This window comes from Cimex lectularius, unplaced genomic scaffold, assembly GCF_000648675.2.
Source record: "Cimex lectularius strain Harlan isolate CLEC.00 unplaced genomic scaffold, Clec_2.1 scaffold376, whole genome shotgun sequence".
Classification (NCBI taxonomy): domain Eukaryota; kingdom Metazoa; phylum Arthropoda; class Insecta; order Hemiptera; family Cimicidae; genus Cimex; species Cimex lectularius.
The window spans coordinates 230,729-253,590 of record NW_019392894.1 but is presented as its reverse complement, the minus strand read 5'-3'; the positions used below and the strand labels follow the sequence as shown (position 1 = coordinate 253,590).

Here is a 22,862-nt window from a genome sequence, read left to right as displayed (position 1 = left end):
AGTTAGAGGCGTATTACTACTGAGGAATATTGTATGACGAGTTTTGTTTCTGTGGGTAAAAGTAATATTGGTATATTTTCTTTCATTTGCCTTAATACGCCAGAATTTGTCTAATCGCAACACGTGCGCCTGCAGCTCCCCCGAAAGAATTGCGGGACCAGGATCAGAGGATAGTACAGTAGTTGTTCAAGGAAGTAAGGAAGGTGGTAGGTAGGTGAACTTGAGATATCTTAGGTGTAAATGAGGTCCAATATTGGCCCGAGCACAATGCCCTGCCGCTCTCCCGCTTCCAGAGGATAATATTCCGAGTAGTCCGTTCACTGACGAACTTTGAAGAATCGTTCTGATAGGTAGGAGCAAAAAATTAGGTAAAGATTGGCAGGATTGGAAGGATACGTTTTAGTTTGTGTAAATATGGTATCTTCTAATGCTGGAAAATTGCCCAGTCGTATAATTTGAATATTATTAATTTTAAAAGGGTATAATTTTAAACTTAACAAAGCTTGCCTGATTAATCGTCGTTTCTATTGTCAGAGGATTAATGTAATTTGCATAATTCGCTATTCTACTAGTCTAATTTGCCAATTAAAAAATCTTCATATCTAATGTAAAATATGTTTGGTATTCAAGTCATACGCGTTATAATAGTGAAAACATTTAAAACTTAATGTTTTCGGAATTATTTTCATAAATTGGAAAATAGATTAATTCTTCCCCTGCATCTGCAGGAGGGCAATATTTTTATTATTTTATGTTACATTTATTACAGTTAATTTGTTTTCGTGTTTTTAACTCTGTTTCGGCATAAAGTTAAGAGTCTCTAATGTTTTATTGGTCAATAATGTGATTGGCTACATGTCAGACAGAACAGAGGTTAAACATTTGAAATTATTTTGAATAAAGCCTTATAATTTGAGTACTTAACATATATAAGTATTTATATAAAAGGATAGTGATTTGGAGAGTGGAATAGGTGTTTAAAAGATCATGGATTTGAAATAAAACACGATAATTAATGTTATTATTTCAAAGTATCGAGTATAAAAAGGAACACCCAAAATTAAAGGTCCATTAATGTACAAAATAAATAAGTATTTACTAATGTCTCGACAGTCATGAAAATACTATAACATTAACATTATATTTAGGTTACAAAAAACAAAAACAATGATATAAAAAATATTTTTGCCAGATCGACGTGTTCTTTTGATTATATTTTTTTACATTATTCAATTTAAAAAGTACGTGCTACACAATGGTTCTAGTGTAACATTCAAATACCAAGGGAAAACGTTTTTGAACATTACAGACAAGTGATTGGTTTTTTAATAATCAGTTTATTAAGTAATTTTTTGTTAATAGAACGTAAACTTCATCGCTTATCTCCTTTGTCAGTCATTTTCATTGAAAAGTTATTATTCTTGTTTTAAGTAATTAAGTAAGCAAGTAAAAAAATTGAGGCATTCTCTGACTGACTTGATTTATATTTACATATTTATAAACGACAATGATCACAAAGATCAATAAACAGATAGCATGACACTTTTTTTATATCAAAGATTGCTATTTGTTTACCGCGAAATGTTAATTTCTCCCTGTTTTGTTATTCAACCTTTTCTAAAAATGTATGCCATTGACGGTATCCAGGAAGCGTAGAGTATTGTGAAATTTTTACGTCGAAACCTTTTTTTTCAGCTTAAATTAACGAACAATTAAAAAGGTAACAACAAAAAAATCTACCGGTTTTTTTTTCTTTAATAACCATAAGGACGAGATATCGGCAAGACATTTTATTCGGCAGCCCTCTCCTCCGCCCAGCTCGTTCGGAGTAAGCAGCATTCATATTTTTTTACTTTTTATTTTTTAAATTAGTTTTAGACACTTCCCTTATTATAGGGTGAACGAATCATTAAATATAATATTTACATATTTACAATGTAGAGCGGATGGAAGGGAAGGGTGGTTAATTGTTGTAAAAGGGCGGAGTTCAGAAGAGGTGGTTGCTGGGCAGTTTGTTGCCGTGGAGGTGATGACTTGGGCTGAGCAAATATCCGGGAGCGGAACTTAACAAGGAAAACGGTCCTCCAAGTTCTTTTTGACTTCCCATTTGGTTCCATTTGTTGTTGTTTCCTACTTCTTCGCTCAACTTCCCTGCAAAAACAAAAGAATTTAATTAATGTGAAGATAGGATGACAAAGTATTTGTGTACAATTTAAAAAGAACTAGAAATTCGTTATGTAGATTTTTTTAAATTTAACAAATCGTACAATTGCTAGTGATTATCAAACAAAATATTTACTTTGAATATTGACTGTTTTTATTGAGGTAACAGTCAGGAAAATGTAAATTATTAAGCTAGCCTGACTGGTTATAATATAAACATTTTAGCATATATTATACCATTGCTTTATTTATATATTCTTGTTCTGCATATCCGGGAGCGGAACTTAACAAGGAAAACGGTCCTCCAAGTTTTTTTGACTTCCCATTTTATCCCGTTTGTTGGAATCTTCCATTTCCATTTGCTTTGTTACCTTCAAATTCTCACATTTTTCGACAATACGTCTCTAAACTAACTTCGGTCGACCAATTGAAACAAAGTTTATTTTTTACCTAGGATCCTAAAAACCAAATTTCTCGAACAACGGCTGGAATATGATGCATTAGATTTTCGAGGAAAATATTATTATTGTGTCAATTAATTCAGTCAAATAATTATACTTTTTATCTAAAGTCTTGGTTGAGATGAAAAAGTTAATGTCAGGAGCGGGACTTCGATCGCCCATGCCACAAACTTCTCATTGGTTCAAGCGGTTGGTTAGAGCAGCGACGTATTGAGCCGAAGGTCGTGGGTACGAATCCCGCTCCTGACGCTAACTTTTTGATCTGAACCAAAACTTTAGATAAAAACTATAATTAATTGAAATAATTAAATAAATCAAATTATGACGGCTAAACTTACATGGATTATTATTATGGCTAATTCTCCTCAAGAGTAGAAATCAAATTTATAGTCTGAAGGGGGGGGGGTTCAGTACACGACCTAATTACCCCTAAATTGTTGAACAGCTTACCTAAAAAAGAACTACTTTACTTGCCACAACCCATTTTAAAACCATGTATTTCCCAATTCAACGGAAATACGCTGGAAATAAATTAGAATGATCAGAAATCTAACAAACCAGTCAAACTTCCAAGATCCTAGTCCGGCCAGACTCCGTTCCATTCTAGCGAATATCCTTGAAAAACTGCTTAAAACATTAATGCCTATTCTAGAGGATAGAAAAATTTTACCGTCTCATCAGTTTGGGTTTCGCTCACATCCACTGTACGGAAGGTGCATCGTTTGGTGGACACCATTACTTCCTAGATATAGCCCAGGCTTTCGACTGGGTATGCCCAGGTTTACTGTGGAAAATCAAGAAGATTCTTCCCAGTACCTTTTATCTTACCCTGCGATCCTGTCTGACAGACCGTTATTGCCCTCCCTTTCCTTTTATATTCCGGTAAAATCTGGAGTCCTGGAATCATCCTTGGCACGATCCTTTCTACAATGTACACTGCTGACATTTCTATTTCCCCAAAAAAGTCATCTCCACACGCTTGTCGACAACACGGCTAAACTCTATTCTAACTCCAACCCATCGGTAGTAAGCTCCTATCTGCAATGTCATCTCACCCTACCTGTTACCGCAAATAGAGAATCAAAGTGAACGAAAAAGAAATGCGTTCGTCACTTTGGCACTAAGAAAGTAGCTGTACCCAGTGTAAGCAGCTGTCATTACTAATGAATGACATACTGATACCAACTGCTGGCATATTACGATATATGGGCCTGAAACGACATGACAAATTCTCGCTAAGACTACTCGATTAACGATTCTCCCGAACCTTAATAACAAACTAACCGTTTACAAAATTGTCATTCGTCCGATAATGACCAACAGAGTGGAATTTTTGGTCTCAACCAAACATTCCAATTCATCCCATATCCAGTCATTCCAATCCAAAATCTTAATAAAAATCGTTGATGCTCCTTTCTATGTCTGGAATAAACACACTCACCTTCATATTCCATTCATTCACGAACTTGTAAGAACACGTTACCAGAAATTCCACAGTACCCTTTCTGTAAACCCAAACCCCGTCGTCCAACAACTTTTCACACTAAACCCACCTGGAAAATCTCCACGTTGGATGAAGAGACAATGGCCTAGCCCTATGGATTTGTCTCAGTGATAACTGTATGAGGGCGTGTCCCAGTAGATGGCGTCTCCTATCATGTTTAATTTGATCATGAATATGCTATGAAGTTTTACTTATTGCAAATAAAGTTGCTGGTGAAAATAATAATAATACAACAAATTGGTCTGAAATAAATGATAACCGTGTTTAAAACAATAAAACCGATCAATTACGTACATTTGTTCTAAGCGTTATACTATGCAATAATGTTATATTAAAAATCTGGGATAAGGCCATGTTGAATGACAAGAAAAATATGCTCTACCTTCGCCAAGCTTTCGAGAAATTATTCCCTCCATCAGATTTTTTAAAACTATTATTAATAATTATTACAATGTCAACAAATTTGAACATCTACTTGCAATATTGAAATTTATGGTTTCACCATAATGAATTTATGAATTGTCAGTGGACGAGATTATTCTTATCTATTCTAACGAATTACAATTATTCCTCTATTGGTAGATCAAGTATCACAATTTATAAAAAAAATCCTTTGCAAAAACGAGACAATCTAAAAATGATTCTGGAAATAAATGTTTAAATTCAAAAGCTAGAAATTGTGTCTATTTGTTGGGGCTTCAATACCTCATTCCTTCAGCTTTGCCAAGGAAATAATTGAAGGCCGGGGTAAAAATCAATCCCTTAGACTCCTAGAGAATGGAATGTCTTCCAGAGGGCAGTGGAAATATTTTATAAGAGCAATCACACCCTAAGAATCGAGCAGGTTGTGATCACGAGAGTAAATGCAATATTGACCGTTGGTACGAGGAATCTCCTATTATTTCAATATAAACATAGAAATCGTGATGATTTATGGATACATAGGTAAAAAAATGTAAACGTTTTACTCAGAGCAAGTTAGTGACACATGTTTATACTAACGTTCTAGCATAGGAAAATAGATCTGCATGATTGTATTAACATTACACATAAATTATTCAGAAATCGTGAGATGCGGTCTGGTGTGATGTAAGTTTCAGAAAAACATTTTCTTTACCGTGCCAACGTTTCGATCTTTATTGAGATCATTTTCAAGCTGCCCTCTCAACACGACACGCAAGAATGGCACAATTACACAGAAGACAAACATTTTGAGCTTGAAAATGATCTCAATAAAGATCGAAACGTTGGCACGGTAAAGAAAATGTTCTTCTGAAACCTACATCACACCAGACCGCATCTCACGATTTCTGAATAATTATCGATTAACGGTCACTAATCACCACACATTACACATAAACTGTAAATTTGATTTAAAAAAAATTATATATATATGAAAAGTACATAAATTACATGAATACATGTACATGAATATACATAAAATAATACGCTATAAAAAATCATACCGGATATTTTTAAATACAGGAGACTCTCGATCAACCGAGGTTGTCGGGACCAGACCTACCTCGGATAATCCGACTTCTTAAAAAAAATGAAAAGAAAATTAATTAAAAACGCATTTTGCACAAATATATGTTTATTTTGGATATGTTGTTACCATAACTAACCTTCAATCGCTTGCAATTTTTCAGTTTCGGTGGGAAATTTGTTAGCAATCGGACAAGAAATACTCATTCCTTTGCTCCTCTGTTGAAGGAACCACAAAAAGATAGCCTCATTCGTCAATGGGCACTCTGGAGGCTTCGTCGACTTCCGGTCGGCCGGCGTTGAACATGGTTGTAGCGCGAATGCTTCCAGTTTGGCACGGTTTCGACGCCAATGCCCACAGTCGTCTCTGATACATCGCCGAATATCGCCGCGATATTCATTAAACTCTCCCCTTTGCGGTGTTATCCGTGGTTTTAGCATCGGTTAATCCGAAAACATCGAAGTTAAATAATCGCTCGAAGAAGACTTTTTTAAAAAAGAAGAAACTTTATTGTCAAAACTGTACAATGTTTAATTTTAAACCGACAGAGTGACGGCAGAAGGCTATCGTAAGAGTAAGGCAAGGATATTTGGGGATTAGAGTTTTTATACTAGTTTTAAGAGGTGCTCATTAAGATGATGGCCGGCCGTCTGGACCCGCTAGACTTTTTGCTGACGTGTTGGTCTGAGGGGCGTTTGGTTATTCCATAACTTCTATTGAAAATCTACTGCAAAATTTGCTGAATTTGAAAATTGCAAAATTGGCTGAACAGGTGAAGATAAAAAAAATAATAATGCGGATAAATAGACAAATAAAAATGACCAAATCCCTATACTGCTGAAAAGAACGACAAAGAAAGATTCAGCCGGGTCGAATATCAAAAATGTTAAGACCGAATTAAGGATACTACGGAGGAAATTGTAACTGGTTGACCTTCTCAGGACGCAGGGCAATGCCCTTGACAATAAGTTGCCAATGCGGCTGCAGAATCAATACGTTGGATTCTCCTTGCGATTGAGAAGATAATCACAATACAATGTGCAGAAAAAGTGAGAAAGATTAACAAATTGAAATTAAATCCTACTTTGACCACATACGGACAATTAGGTCGGATTTGTGGTAAACAAAAAGAACACACGTATATGGGCATGAAATTTCTGATTCTTCTGCACTAAAAATATGATGAACGGGCAAAACTCCTGTGTTTTAACAGTATCTGCATATTTTATATTTCATTTCAAATAAGGGATGCAAAACCGTCGACATTTGACCATAATAATGGTTTATGAAATCAAGCTGCAGGTTCAACACATGTTCGTTCGTTCACTATGCTTTTACGATAAAGTATACGTTATAAAATATGTATGTTGTGCTATCATAAAATATTCATGTTGTAGCACACACACACATACACAAACACACAATTATTTTGCTCCCGTTGATGAGTAAAGTACTAGAAAAGCTCCTCAGTAGTGGAATAACACATCACCAAGAATGTTAAGACAGACAATTCTGTTTCAGACAGTAGAGGAGTACAACGGAGGCACTAATGGCAGTAAACAAGGATATCCAGCACCTGCTTAATAACGGGAAGAGTGTTCTTATGGTGTTTTTGGGCGTCCAAGGAGCTTTGGATGGCGCTTGGCGACCATCGATTATCCAAAGCCTCAGAAGCTTCCTCTACCCATGGGCATGGAGTGACTGAGTACATACGCGGTACAGCGTCTGCTCACGAATGAAGCTTTTGTTACGGACTGGGTTACTGGACCACAATATATAATTCTCACTCTTATAACAAAATTACCCAGAAAATGTTACCGTTTTATGCAGAGATTTACTCTTAGTAATCGGACAAGAACAAAGATTCAGCTAACGAGGCACTAAACAATATAGAAAAATGGGCAGTACAAATAAATTAATGTGTAACTATTCCAAGTGAAAGGTATTATAAATAAGCAGAAACATCGTTTTAAGGAGACCCTCTCCGTATGTTTTTGGAAAAAATGCCTCGAACAAGTCCAAACACTTCGCTACGTTGGAATAAGGCTCTACCAGAATTTGGCTCACCATATACTTCAAATCTGTGACAAAGCCCGCCTACTTATAGTATATACTTATATTACTACTATATGCCTACTTATACCTGTCAAGATCAGCTAAGGTTTATTGGGGTATAAGGAATGAGACTTTGAGTACAGGAATTACTGGCAATCTTCAAGGTGATAGATTGGTTGGAGACCTCCACCAGCCTGACATCCATCGTATCTTTAAAATCTGTCAAAAGATGGACTTAAATGCAGAACCAACACGAAAGCTCGTATGGCACCTCACCTTCGATGAAAATTGGAATATTGCGCTGAAAGGGATTCAGGCCCATCAAGGAACGGAGGGAAACGAGTTGGTTTCAACCAAATGGCAAAAGATGCTGCCTTATCAGAAAGCAAAGCACCTTAATTCTATCTCGTCCCAATTTCCTATGTGAGTAAGGATATCGAATGTTCATCCCCAGAAAAAGGAGAAAGCTGTAAAACACAAACAAAAATGGATCCACACAAAGAAGTCCTTTCCCTCAACATCTATTTTTTACTGGACTGGTAAAATCGCGGTGTAAACCCAGCTTGCGTATGTGAAGGTCGACCCCAACAAACGTGGGATCACAAAGTAGCCGCGATCAAGGCAATATTGATTTAATATTCCTATTACTATCTACTGGATGCTTAAGACTGTGCATTCATAGACAAATTATGACACTGAAAGTCGATCAGAGTTTTAAGAGAGTTTTAGCATATGTTGTGAGGAATATGACAAATGCAACAATTCCAAGGAGGATTGACATATAAAGACATCAATACAAGATAAGAAGCAAACTGGAAAGAGTTCAGGATCAACTTGCGCAACTGAGTTGGTGGGGTTACCGTTAAAATCGGACGATGGACAGAGGTTCGTTCAATCGTCTAATAAACTCTAGAGCAAATCTTGATTGTATGGGAAAACTATTCATTGAGCTAATTACACGTGCTTGTGATGCAAGCATAACAAGTTAGAAAAAACTAAGAGCTCAATAATATAAAAGCACATCAAGGTGGTCCCGCGTACTTACTCTTATGTTATCCCAAATAAAAAATTGAGAAGAAATAGCAACTAACGACCACTAATGATGGTCTTTGCAACCGAAAGAAACTGTATCTTAGTGAGAAGAAGATATTACGACAAAATAAACCAGTATAAGCGAGATTAGCGGAAAGCTTATTGTAACGCCTCTGGTCAGGGTAATCTGGAATCTGGGAATCTGGAACGCAGGGTACAGAGTAGCTGCATGAAAACGGAGAGCCCCTCTAATCTTTAGTACTTGAAAAAAAATCCGTTCAAGCCAATAAACTAAACAGAAAGAACCCTTCCTGTTCGTATACCAAATAATACAACAGCTGCTTATCCCAATGTGTTTCCCCTAAAATATGGAAACAATCAGAAATAGTCTTGTTAATTAAGCCATGCAAGGAGTGTAAAGTAGATGCATCCAAAAAAAAGGCCAATAAGTCTGCTTCCCATTAAGGGAAAATACCGGAAAGAGTGATGATAGATTGAAAAATGTTTTCCATCCATAAACGACGCTTGCTATGTGAGAAGCAGTTTGATTTTACTCCACAAAAAAGGTTTATATAAGCACCGGTAGCAACAATACACAGCTTGAATCTGGACGTGCCCAGGCCATCACTTGTCACTTGTGACAAAATGTCTGTTAAATATGTATAGATTATCAAAAATTACTTTTCTGTCGAACAGCAACACAAAATATTTTATCATTTTCAATGGTCAGATCCCGACATAGGGAGTCCTCAGCGTTTCTTCTGGTATAATGTAAAGAAGCGAAATTATACCTTAAGGCAAGCTTGTCAGAGAGATCAAATCTATTACAGACATTTTGAGTTGTTTGGATTTATCAGGATTGTGAACTCTATTCTACCAATTGATTTGTTTGAAATAGTATAATGGATGTACATCTTAATATTGCTATGTGAAGTACAGCTGTTACTGTTGTTGGAAAAATACAAATCCAAAATAATCACTATGAAGAAAAGCTGTCGAAAAAAGTTATTATTAGAATGGACAGTCATCATTTGCATTGCGTTGTATAAAAAAGGATTCCTATCACATGCCATTAGTGCCCATTTGGGTTGAATTACTATCTCAAGACTCGACTTGCCAGGGTGAGAACACACGCAGGCCTTTTGGGTGATGAAAGAAGTATATGTTAGCCGAGCAAGTAGCAAGATAAAAACCTCCCAGAATTCTACTCAGCAGCATACAGCAGTTTCGTTAAGAGAAAATTGGCCGCCGCAACTCTGAAATAATGGGAAAAAGTATGGACTTCTTCTCAAAAAGGAGCTCACTACTTTCCAACTATTACGCATCGAAAGTGGTCCTCCATTAATCTCACCTAATACAGAGAGATAGAGAGAGAGAAAGAGAGAGAGAGAGAAAGAGAGAGAGAGTGAGAGAGGGCGAGAGGGCGAGAGGGAGAGAGAGAGAGAAAGAGGGAAGGAGTGAGAGAGAGAGAGAGTGGGTGAGAGAGGGAGGGAAAGAGAGAGAGAGAGGGAGGGAGAGAGGGAGAGAGAGGGAGGAGAGAGAGTGAAAGAGAGGGAGGGAGGGAGAGAGAGAGAGTAAGTCAGTGAGAATGAGTTAGTGAGTGAATGAGTGAGTGAGTGAGTGAGTGAGAGAGGGAGGGAGGGACAGAGAGAGAGAAAGGGGGATATACACGACAATAATAAGTTTAGGTTCATATATAAAAAATGGAAATTTGTTACTGTTTGGTCTGTCAAATTTGTGTTTCGGTATTTCGCAATATCCTTTATTCCTGCTCAATTTACAGATGTGTATAACTGACACGAAAAAGGAAAATAAAGCACAAACCCACCGCCGAAGAAGGCGATAAGCCGAAACTGGTCGTTATGGAAGATAGACCACAAATATTCTGAAAGACCGTATTACTACTGGATTACTTCCAGGTATAGCAAGATCCAAACTTTGCCTGTTAATAATTGAAAACTTTATTTTTCTAGATGATCCCTCACTATTCGGCTTTTCATAATCAATAGTCCAATCCCGTTCATGGTGAGATATTGTAAAAATTCAACGTAATTATTAATTAATTACGTGAGATATGAAGGTTTTTAAGAAAAAGCATCTTCTGAAACTATTAATTTTAGTATTTGACAAAGCCAGACGCAAAGCAGAATTATTTTCGTTGGAAAATGTAGTAATGGACTAACTGTTATTACGTTGGGTAAGATTGCGCGGTGATGATCTGTACCTGATCGTCCCTGTTCATCATGTCTGCCTCTTCCATGCTCCTGAGAAGAATTTCGGCATTTCGCCAGACAAATCCAGCAAAAACATTAGGAACTAGATGAATAGAGAGGAGGAGGATACAAGTTATGGGCCCGACGGGATACGTTAAAATCATCCAATTAAGCATGGCATAGAATTAAAAAGTGGTGACATGTGTTTTTTTTTCCCTAGAGGTTATCTGTTTATATGAGGATACAGAAATTATATAGGTTCGGATTCGTAGACGAAATAGATAGAGTAGAAGGTAGTGGGGAAATAAAAGGAAAGAGGAGGGTAAGAAAAAGGGGGCGAGGTTGAGGGATAGTGATGGAGGGTGCATGGAAGTGGTGGAGGAGCGAGAGGGGGAGTGGCTGGCACACATGGGTCCGCCTGACAGTAATCTAAACGAACGACGGGCGACACAGCAATTTTCTAGATTAAACGTCAGTGGTACTCGCAAGGGCGGAGGGGCCTGGACTGGGGAAGGGTGGAGAGCAACAGTTCGGCCTCTATAGAAAAATGATCGGGGGTCCGCCAATGAAATATTGTTTGACACCAGGCATACGGCCCTGGTACAGGGATTTGAAACCGGTTCCGTCCCTGAATTAAATATGGCCGCTGGGGACGTTGAGGCCAAATTGGAACCGACGGCTACTACATTATTCCATGACAGTACCACACGTTTGACATTCTTCTCCACGGTGACGCTTTTCGCTCACGTCGATACTTCCCTATATTTAACAAATTCCATCCAATATCTTAATTGGCCTCCAACCGGCCCATTAGTGCAACCTACATCTGACTCCTTTCAACAATTAAAATATCTAATCAGCAAATCTCTGTTCTAGCCCACTCCATAAACTGGAGTCATCCTCTTTCCTAATAAAATTCTACTGCCTCTGCGAGAAAAGCACGTTTTACTATTTCAACAATGTATAATAATAATAGTAATAATCCCTCTGAAATGGTTCTTCTATTGCATATAGTTGTAAATAATAAAGCTTGTAGTATTAAATGTTCCATACATTTGTATGAATGTATAGCGTCAGAGGGTAACCGTTTCCGATCATTTCTGGTCTGTCTATCCTCGATAATGACGAAAAGCCGAAACAGCGAGGTTCCAATTTTAGTTACAAATTAGGGGTCTTCTGCAATGTATTGTTGTATATAATGTATTTTTGTGTGTTAAATATTTTTATAATATTAATAAAGTTTTTATTAGCGTAAATGTATAGCTGTAGACACTTTTATGTGTTGTGTATAAAAAGTATTTACATACCGTGACTTCGTCCACACGGTAATGTTTTAGCGTACCTTTCTAAAGCAATGCAAAGTGCTAGTACGGCTTTCTAATATAATGTCTTGTTTTTAAAATTTTTCCCTTCTTCAGTTCGCTTCGCTCTGCACATAGTAAAAAGTTGTCCATATGATCGCCTTAAGGATGAATTTCAAAAAATCCTTTCTTAGAAGCTATCCATTTCATTATAGGAAAGCACTGTCGAAATTTCAGCCCTTTAGATCCAGCGGTTTGTTCTGTAGTTGCCTGTCAGTCGGTCACGGAACTGTTTTATATTTATGGACAAAATAAACGCACCACCCTTAAATTTAAACGTAAAAAATAGGACATTTATTGATAATTAAATTGTAGACAGTTAGTAAAGTAGTTAGAAAAGAATTAACGTTAAACGCTTTTGCATTTTTTTTGTAAAAGACTTTTGATAAAATCCTGACGAATTCTTTCCTATTCATCAAAAACAGCCTACTCCAACTCTTCTAGAGTGTTAGGACCTGGGTTTCACCGTCGTACTCGTCGCTTAAGTTGATCCCAAATTTTGGGTTCGATTGGGTTCAAATCTGGACTTAGACCTAGCCACACCAAGCGCCCAATTCCAATCTCATCCAAGTAGTCATCCACAATACGTGTTCTATCGAGCTTAGCATCACCCTGCATTAGTAAGAATCTCTCATCGATGTGGTGGGATATGGCACTACATGTCCTTCGGTTATATGCCGTAAGTACCTCAGTGAAGTTGGAGATCTTCCTCGCACTCCAACCAATTCCGTGCGCGGGTCCAAGGAAATGCCACCCCACAACATCAATGACCCACTATTGAATGCAACCTAGGGACCATACAGCATGGGGCTAACCTTTTTCCTAACCGTCTCCATATGAAATTACGCCCATCTGATGAATCTATCGACTCTCTCGTCTGTACATCTAGTCTTCTATTGTGAAGTCCTGTTTCTCTTGAGTGCCGAAAAGCCCTTCATATTGTAGAGTGATTTACACTCAGTCTCCTGGCGACTTTGCGCTGCCTGTTTCCTTCCTCTAATAACGTTATTACCCTGACACACAAACTCACTCATATAATTGACTGGAGCCATTGAAAAAGGTTTAAGAATAAGAATAATATCAAATGAAATCAACAAAGAAAAAAGATTAATGGAACGCAATCCTTAGGCGTAGCAAAATGGAAGGATATGATACTTCTTTCTTGTGGAAATGGGATTAATCAGTACAAAATTAAACAAAGGATGTAAACAAAGCATTATTTACTGTTTATTCGGGCTATGATAACTCTTAATTACCTGTAACTAATGTAGAAATATAATGGATTTAATTTTAAACTAAATAAATTGAGTGGTGCGACAAATTTGTCCATCAGTATATTTATTAGCGTATTTATTGATGGAAGTGTTGATAGTGATATGTATATGTAGAGGAGACCCGTGAACAGACTTCAATACTTCGGGAATTTATTCTACATGTAAAATGGACTAAAAAGTATTGGAGATATTTCTCTTTTCATGTTACCTGAACCTTTCATAACTTTAAACTATTTAAAGATTAGTCCTACTGGAAATTTTATTCATCAATGGAAAGTGCAGTAAAAATCCAATAAGATTCATTTGTTTTTCTTGTAACCTTAAGCAAAGTGCAAAATCAGTTAGAAAATAACTTTTACGTTTTTCCCAAACACTTGTCAGCAGTTTAAGAGTTTCTTTGCTCTGTAAATACTGACAGATATGGCGCATATAGAAAAGACACTTATTGGGTTGTCCGGAAAATAATGCAGGATTTTGGTATTAAACAAAAAAAAAAGAAACTAGTTACTTTAAAGCAATGTTCTTTAATCAAAATAATTTCCCATACTCTCAATACATTTCTCCCAACGTGTTGGTAACTTATTAATTCCGTCTGAGTAGAATTCAGAATTTTTAGAATTGATAAAGTCAATAAATGCATTTTCCAGTTCCGTTTGATTTTTGAATATTATGTGTTGTAAGTAGTGGTCCAGGTGTCTAAAAAAATGGTAGTCAGTAGGCGAGAGGTCCGGAGAGTAGGTTGGGTGAGGCAAAGTTTCATAGCCAAGCTCCAATAATTTTTGTGACGTTACACGTGACACATGTGGTCGAGCGTTGTCATGCAACAAAATGGGCCCTTTCCGATTGACCAAAGAGGGCTTCATTACTGCCAATTTCTGATGCATGGTATTAATTTGGTTACAGTATGATTCAGCATTGATGGTTTCGCCAGGATTTAAGAAGCTGTAGTGTATTAAACCAAATGAAGCCCACCATACCGTAACCATTACCTTTTTTTGATGAGTTGGGGGCTTTGGAAAATGTATTGGAGCTTCTCCTTTGTCGAGCCACTGTCCAGAACGTCTAGTGTTATCGTAGAGAATCCACTTTTCGTCACATGTAACAATTCTGGCCAGAAATGGGTCATTTTTGTTTCGACAAAGAAGTGATGCACAAACATCAAAGCGCTGATTTTTTTGGCGATCGTTTAATGAGTGTGGAACCCAATTTTCGAGTTTTTTCACTTTTCCAATCGCCTTGAGGTGGTCAGCGACGGTCGTTTTACTGACTTTGAGTTGCTCTGCAAGTTCTCGAACAGTTGTTTTGGGGTTTTCTTCCACCACTGATCGCAGAACATCATCATTAAGAGAGGAAGGCCTTCCACGACCTTCTTCATCTTCAAGGCTGAAATCTCCCTCCCGAAATTTTTTAAACCACCTTTGCACAGTGCACTCATTAACACAACCCTCGCCCCAGACTTGGTTAATGTTTCTAGCCGTTTGGGCTCCGCTTCGGCCGAGTTTAAACTCGTAAAAGAAAATCGTACGAAATTCTCGCTTTGACATTATAAGGATGACTGAATTATTTCCAAGTAGCGGAATGCTACAGAGGTAAACAAACAATATCATTTGGAAGAGGATTAATAAGTGTTGACATTCATACAAATGAGTAATCCTGTAAACGTAAACAGAATATTTTATATAGATTTTTTTTAATGAAAACTTAAAATCCTGCATTATTTTCCGGACAACCCGATACTTACTAATCGGAGTGACAGTCCTTAGAGCAGGAATCGTTTCGGTCTTCGGCCTTGAGGCGCCATCTCCTTTCAACCGTATGACGTAGATCCTTCTCCACATCGTCCAACCACGAAAGCCGAAGGCGTCCTCTTGAGCCTCCTGGCTACCCGTAGAGGAGTTTTCTTGGAAGCCTTTCTTGAGGCATCCTCTCCATGAAACCCATCTATCTCAATTTTCATTTTTTTATTTGCGTAACTATATCCGGCTCGTCAAATAATTGCTTTATTTCATCATTGTTGCCATTCGCCGTTTACACACTTCGGTCCGAAAAATTTTCTTAGTACTTTTCTTTCACATACGCCAAGAATCTTTTCACTTTCTTTACTCAACACCCGTGTTTCGCTAGCGTATGTAACTATTAGCCCAATAATCGTTTTGTTAGCTTCTTTCTCTTCATCGCATCTTATCCTTGCGAGATAGGTCCTTGAACCGCAAACCTTTTGTACCGCAAACAGGCATTTATTTCCTGCCGCTATTCTTGCCTAACATCATTATTCTTCGATACAAGGACCCTAGATTTTTAAAATTACTGCCCACTGGGAGACTATGGTTTCCAAATTGAACTGGTCCTTCTCTACATCCACGGGTTCCCGAGGTGCTCATATGCTTAGTTTTACCCAAGTTAATTTCCAGACCGATCTTCTTGCATTTCCTCCAGTGCCGCCTTTCTTCTTACTATAATTAATACGTCATCCTCATATGCCACATGTTGAGTAAATAGTGCCGCCTCGGTTTGTTCTCAGAAAAGTTACCCTTTTTAAAAAAATTAGACATGTTTAAACTTCTACTAAAAATAATGAAAGTAATAAAAAGTAAACAATAAAGAGGCTTTAGTACAAAATTGGACATAAGAAAACACAAGCTTCTAAAAATTAAATTAAATGTTCAAAATGTTCATGTTTTTGAAGAATACAATCGTTCCCTGACAAATTGTACTGTTCTTAAGAGTCCATCCTGCTTCTCTTCTCTCGAAAGAGTACAGCAGATCCTTGTAAAAGTTCCCCTTATGTAAAATTCTATCTAGGGGTTAAATCTGAGCATGTTGTTTTTTCTTATGTTGAATTTTGTACCGAAGAGTCTTTTTTTCTGTTTACTTTGTATTACTTTCATTATTTTTAATAGAAGTTTCAACACCTTAATGATAATTATTTTAAACGATTTGTAACTAAAAAATCAATTTTTTAGCAATTAAACGTTAATTTTTCACTGGTGATCAATTGACCTTTCAGAAATGTGTTTACAGAACATTAGTAACGGTAACTTTTCTGTAAGTACCATATCTGACAGTATCGACAAAGCAAAAAAAAAAAAATATTTAAACTTTAGATAAGAATTTTGGAAAATCGTAAAAGTTAACGCCCTAATTGATTTTGTACTTTGTTTGTTTAAGGTTATAATGCAGTTCGTATCAAGATATATAATATATGAGAAAGAACGTATATATCTAAGAATGAGTGAGAGTATGATTGAAAATATTAATTAGAGTGAATGTATAGTATGAGGTCTAAAATGTAGTTGACAATCGTTAAGATTAGTAATTAATAATTAAAATTAAACTATTAGTTATAAAAGTTATAAAATTAAGTAAGTTAATTAAGTAAGTAAATAAGTTATTAGGTTAGAAAATTAATAATTAAAATTAGTAATAATTAATTATTAACTTTTAGTTTGTGTATAGGATGATGGAGGAATATCGAGTACTCCGTCGCCCTAGAAAAGTAAACGGTGTGGATACACGGAAGAATGTATTCAATATAGAATGAAAGTGTGAGTGTATGTTTACGTACTTGCATGCGTCGGGGACTGAAATGGCCTTGCTAGTCGATAACCTGGACCTTAGTTGGGCAGTTAGGGTAAGACGTTTATTAATAATCTTTATTAAATAAACATACAATACAAATATCCATTAGTGTTTTAGAAGAAGAAAAGCGATCGAGGTACTAATAACATGCAGGCCGTCTTCGAAGGCGTGACTAGCAAGGAAAAAAGAAACAAATGTAAGTTTTTCTAATTACACCCTTAGCTGATAAAGACAATTTAAGTTGAACCAAGTAAACAAATAATTTTAGTACTAATTTTTCCCCCAAATCCATTTTTGAAGAAAAAGTAAATTCATTGTTGTTTTACTGATATGTAAGATTCCTCTTTGTAAGTTTAAAATCACAAATTCTATACTAAGCCACTTCAATCATAAGAAGTTTAACTATAAAATGTTATCTCAAAAATTTTAGATTTTTTAAAGTGGATTAAAGTCAATTATAATACTCAATACGTAAACAACTGCCTATTCGCATAAATTATTGATTTAAAAAAAGTTGTTTAAAAAAGGCGATAGGAAGCTAGTCGAGTTTGTCCCAACCCTCCCAATTTACCCCTAAACGAGATAATATCAAACAAGGAGAATTATAACAACATTTTGTAAGAACTTGGGCAATATAATGTTCATTATTTATTTGAAAAACGAGTAAAGTCTATAAACTTTAGCAGAATAATACTTAACGCTATTAAGAAGAGAGGAAGAAAGTGTTAAGATTGGTTTACGACTTACATATTACCATTCACCATCAATAATTCACTATCCTAAGTGTTCAGAAATAATATTGCAAAATAATTAAGTGTGTTTCTTATACAAACGAAGTAATTAATTTTTTTACTTGCTTCTTTATAAAACATTTTAATAGAAGGATTAGACTTTTATAACATACACTAACTGAGATTATTTCAACACACGTGAGATTATGGTGTTTTTCTTTTTTCTTCTCTTTTCTTTTTTCTTTTAATGGCTTTATGTCTTCCATATTAGCCAGAGAAAGAATATATGGTGGGAAGGGGAGCATGAAAAAAATATCACGCGAATCAATGACGGGAATTGAACCTACGACCGCAGGAGTCTTTCACGCTAACCACTCGGTCCCCTAATTAGATAATTGCCCGTTTTAAAAATTATTCTTTTACTTTACATTTCGCACAATTTAACTTCAATATTATAATTTATTATAACTGATATCAATTAGTATAAATTGTATGTAATGTATAATTTATTATTACTAATACAAAAATATAAACATAAAATTGATATTATTTTTATTTAACATAATTTGTTATTATTGACCTCCATTTCTAGATAAAAAATCGTGTATTTTTTCTTAATTATTTTTGCACACTAGATTACCCAGATTAATTGTCATTTAAGAATCCTTTGATTGAAGTTGATTTAGACGAAACTCTTAAATCTCACAATTTGTATGGACGTGCCATATTCAGAATTAACTGTTAAATTGACACTTGTACACTTTAGAACTGGAAAACGACAAGAAACAACATTAAGTAAACACTATTTAGCAACCCAAAGCAAGGAGTCATTCCTAAGAATTCCTAAAACTGAAACTTAATATTCAAGGTGAAGAAAATCGATTTGGTAAAATGTGTCAAAATTAATCAAGTAGACTGTACCTTCTACCCCGGTCATCCTGGTTGACCTGGTCTGTTAGATGCCCATTGGAATATCATCTTCACGTTGATCTGTGCTCTAGAACTACAGACCAGGTTGTTCACAAATAAATTCAGTATGGATCCCCGTCTGGCGATCTCTGATCTGTTTCGACATTAGCAAACGGTAACGCTTCGGTGGTTGGTCTGTGTTATATGGACATTCGTGCTTTTTGCAGGGAGATAGCGTAAGGCCTAAAAACGTATAAAACCGGCGGAAATAGGCACACCAGGATGAATGGAAAGGATGAAATTGCAGACATCAGCAAAATTTCCCACAATTTGTTCGTTATTCCAGGTGTTCTTCCGACCTAGAAAACGATCCTGGAAGATTCGCTATACGTTATTAATCAATTGAGGGTCATGTTTTCATTGTTCAAATGGTCGTGTACAACATAATCAACCTGTAAAACAAATTTGGGCTCTGTACCGTTGTCTGTCTGTATAGTGATAACAGAAGCAACTGGAACTCACATACGAAACGCGACTCATCAGTAAACATAACACCATTCCAATTGGTTTTCTCTTCTCGGCGCTCGCTGCACCATATTGTCCTAAGTTGCTGGTGGCGGGCTGTTGCTGCAGATCGTCTCAAAGGGGCATACGATATGAGGCCAACTTCCAACAAACGATTCATAATAATAATGAAGGCCTTGCTAAAACATCTTATACTTCATTTAGGATCTGGCGGGCACTATGGAAAAGGTTCCGGTTTGCAGCACTGACAATATTTCTGTCCTCCCTTAGCGTCGAAATGCGCTGAGATGGACTACCAGGCCTTCTGTTGGCACTAACAGCCTCTTCGAATCGGGCTAAAGCCTGGGAGACCACACTCAGAGAAACGCCAATTGTCTGTGCGATATCCACTTGCCGGAGACCTCGATGACTCATTCTCACAATAATATTGAGAACTTCTGGTTCAAGATGATGTCTTTCCATGGTCCGACTGGATAAAAATGGAGAAAATGCCAGAAAAGGTGTTTGTATACAGAATGAGTAAGCTTATCTTCATGTTTACTTCCTTAAGTAAATCCGTTATTAAAAATGAGGATTAACATTTGTTGGTTTTTGGTTTGTATTTTCTGTTTTGTTTTAACTAACTAACAAGAGTATATCGGTTAATTAATGTAATTAATAGAATACAAATAAATTACAAATATCCCCATTCATTTTTGCGCAGTTTATACACATTTGGTTTTCCAATATTAAAATGTTTAACTCATTTTTTCATACAAGCACGAATGACAGTTAGCTAGAAAAACAGCAACCTTACACATCTTTCCTATATCTTGCATCAATAATGTTTGATTTTTCTTGAAACCTAAAATAGCAAATTCATTTATAACTTTAGCAAACCCACTATCTACTGACTGCCTTATGTTATCTTTCTGCTGCATCATCAACAAAGCTCCAGCAATTTTGTAAAGCAGACCCATTGGTTGTACCACTTAACTACAATTTAAAAGCTAAAAAGAATGTGGTTGTAATGAGCATGTTTATCAAATTGCAAAGCTAAGTTGAAAGGTTTTTTTATTAAGAGTTTTTGACTTTTCGCCCTCAATTTCATTTAAACTGAACTTGTCCCGAATTACCCAGTGTTTACTCTGTACATTAGAGCTTCTGCAACTATTAGGCCCTCAACATTTGCCCAACTATCGTCAGCAATAGAAGTACAATAAGATGTACAGCTGCAGTGCTCAGGGGGACCTCCTCCTCCAGTTCTTGGTATCCATCGTCAGCAATCGAGAGAAAATCCATCACATCCGTAATCGGTGCCTTGCTTAATCATGACTATAACTTGAACTATGCTCCTCTCATAGACTAACTGCTGCTCCTAAGAATGGCGTACTTGTTGCTCTAATCATTTTATTTTCAATGCTTGTTCTTCCTCTTGTTGTCGCAACTCTGGCCATGCAGTTGGGTTTTGTTGTTCAGGAAATGAAATTTTGGATTTAGTCCCAGCTGACATTTTCAAGTCAACGAAAGTTCAAAGTCAAGTGAACGATCTTTTTCTTCATTCTCAAGTTCCATGGGGTGGTCGGACATGAGGGATATCCAGTGTCGAATTGAAATTTCTTTTTTGGAGTTGGTGTTTTTACGTTGGTTTGATCTTAATGGATAGAAGATTCACTATAGGTCGGTGCTAAAGGCTCAAGATGAATGAACGGTGTAGGGGCATCTTATTCAATTAGTTACGTCATATATTTCTTGTAGTAGAGGAAAAAAATTATAATAAAACCAATTTTTTAGTGAAAAATTTATGAAATGTGAATGGTACATAGTGGTACAATGTAACTACATTAATGTGTAGTAAAGGCAATTACAGTTTACGTACTGAAGAAATGTGTGGTGATTAGTGACCGTTAATCGATAGTTATTTAGAAAACGTGAGATGCGGTCTGGTGTGATGTAGGTTTCAGAAAAACATTTTCTTTATCGTGCCCGTTTCGAGCTTTATTGAGATCATCCTCAGGGCCTGGGATTTACAAACATTGTTTACATATAACAATTACATTATGGATGTGGAAAAGTGAATTTATACAATGCAAAATATATTTTTTATATATTCAATCAAAGTATTTCTATTCACTCAAAGTGTTTGTCTTCTGTGTAATTGTGCCATTCTTGCGTGTCGTGTCGAGAGTGCCAGTGAGATTTTGCTATTTTGTGTTTATATACGTTGGATTTTGAAGGGGTGGCGAAGGATGTCGTATAGAAAATACATTTTTGTATAAGGCGTCGGCTTCTTTGTGGTGAAAAGAGCCGACGAAGGGAAAAAATGTGTTGGTAATGGCTCGGACAGATTATCCTTTCAGGATTATATAGAAAGGGATAACTAGGAAAAGGAAAGCTGAATTGTTGGGAAATTAGATTATGTGAAAAATATTTGATGTGTGGAATGTAATGTGATGATATAGGAATGTTATCTGTATTGAATTTGATTAATGATATTGGCGTAGCTGCGACTGAGTTTACATGTATATGTTCTGTAATTGATGCTGTGTTTATCTCTGTTGATATAAACCATTTATAAGAAATTACGTTTATATTTGTTTTGTTCTGTATGTAATATTTTTGGATTTTTGAAGTAGAAATTGTGTTGGTGTTCAAAATGGTGGGTAGCGAGTGCTGTAGGATTTTGCTTGGGTATTTTGCAATCATAGATATGTTGCTTTACTCTCTTGTCCAGATATTGGGATTAAGACCGATGTAAGTTGCCGGACAGTTTAAACAGTTGATCTTGTAGATTACGTCAGATTTCTTTGTTATTGATGTGGGATCTTAATTTTGGAAAAAAGTGTTAGAATTGTTTTATAATTTTTGAAAGCTATGAAGCCTGAGGCCATATCACTTTCAGAAGCCGAGTCTGTACATCATCGAAGATAATTTTCTGTTCAGGGTCATCTCCTGTCTTCGTCAGTTTTATTGTCAACAGAAAATGCATCGGGTTTGAATCTCATGCATAGAATAAAATCCGCTTATTTTATAATAAGTTATATGCACTTAGCTACCTGTTTTTATGTACTCAACGACAAAAACCGGACGCTCTTATTTTGTTTCAAGTATACTTTCAAATATATCCAAGTATTTCCGTACCTGAACTACTACAAACTTCCCAGGAAACAAGCCGCTTAGCGGCAAAAGCTGCTCTGCATAAAGTCTTTAATTAGCTCATCGTTATTTGAAAGACGTTAAATGAACGGTGACCTTGAAATAGCGGAAACGTTATGCAAAGTCTCCCTAATACTCATGATAGTCCTACGCCATGACAAGTTCCAATGTTTCAAAATTGACCCAGCACAAAATCGTCAACTTGGGGTGGTAACTGCCGGCGCATGCCCTTATTACCCGTTCCCCCCTCTGATTGCCACCTCTTCAGATTCCAGTATTACAGCCAGACAGGGAAAACTTGAAAACCTTCGCATAAACGTGAAAATAAACGTCTAAAACATCGCGTTTAGTACGAAAAGGAAATAAATATCTTGGTTAGGGATGGTTCATAGCATTTTGATGTTGTCTTAAAAAATTACTACCCAACTAAA

General features: G+C 36.3%; 1 protein-coding gene across 1 annotated transcript in view; it reads right to left on the bottom strand.

The window, feature by feature from the left end:
• Nucleotides 1–1,229: 1,229 nt before the first annotated feature.
• Nucleotides 1,230–22,862, bottom strand: part of LOC106668884 (paired mesoderm homeobox protein 2B-like) — a 66,362-nt gene continuing 44,729 nt past the window's right edge. Inside the window, exon 4 of the mRNA XM_024229147.1 lies at nucleotides 1,230–2,151. Coding sequence (XP_024084915.1) covers nucleotides 1,988–2,151 — 164 coding nt within the window. The 3' untranslated portion in view covers nucleotides 1,230–1,987. The remainder of the gene's footprint in view (nucleotides 2,152–22,862) is intronic.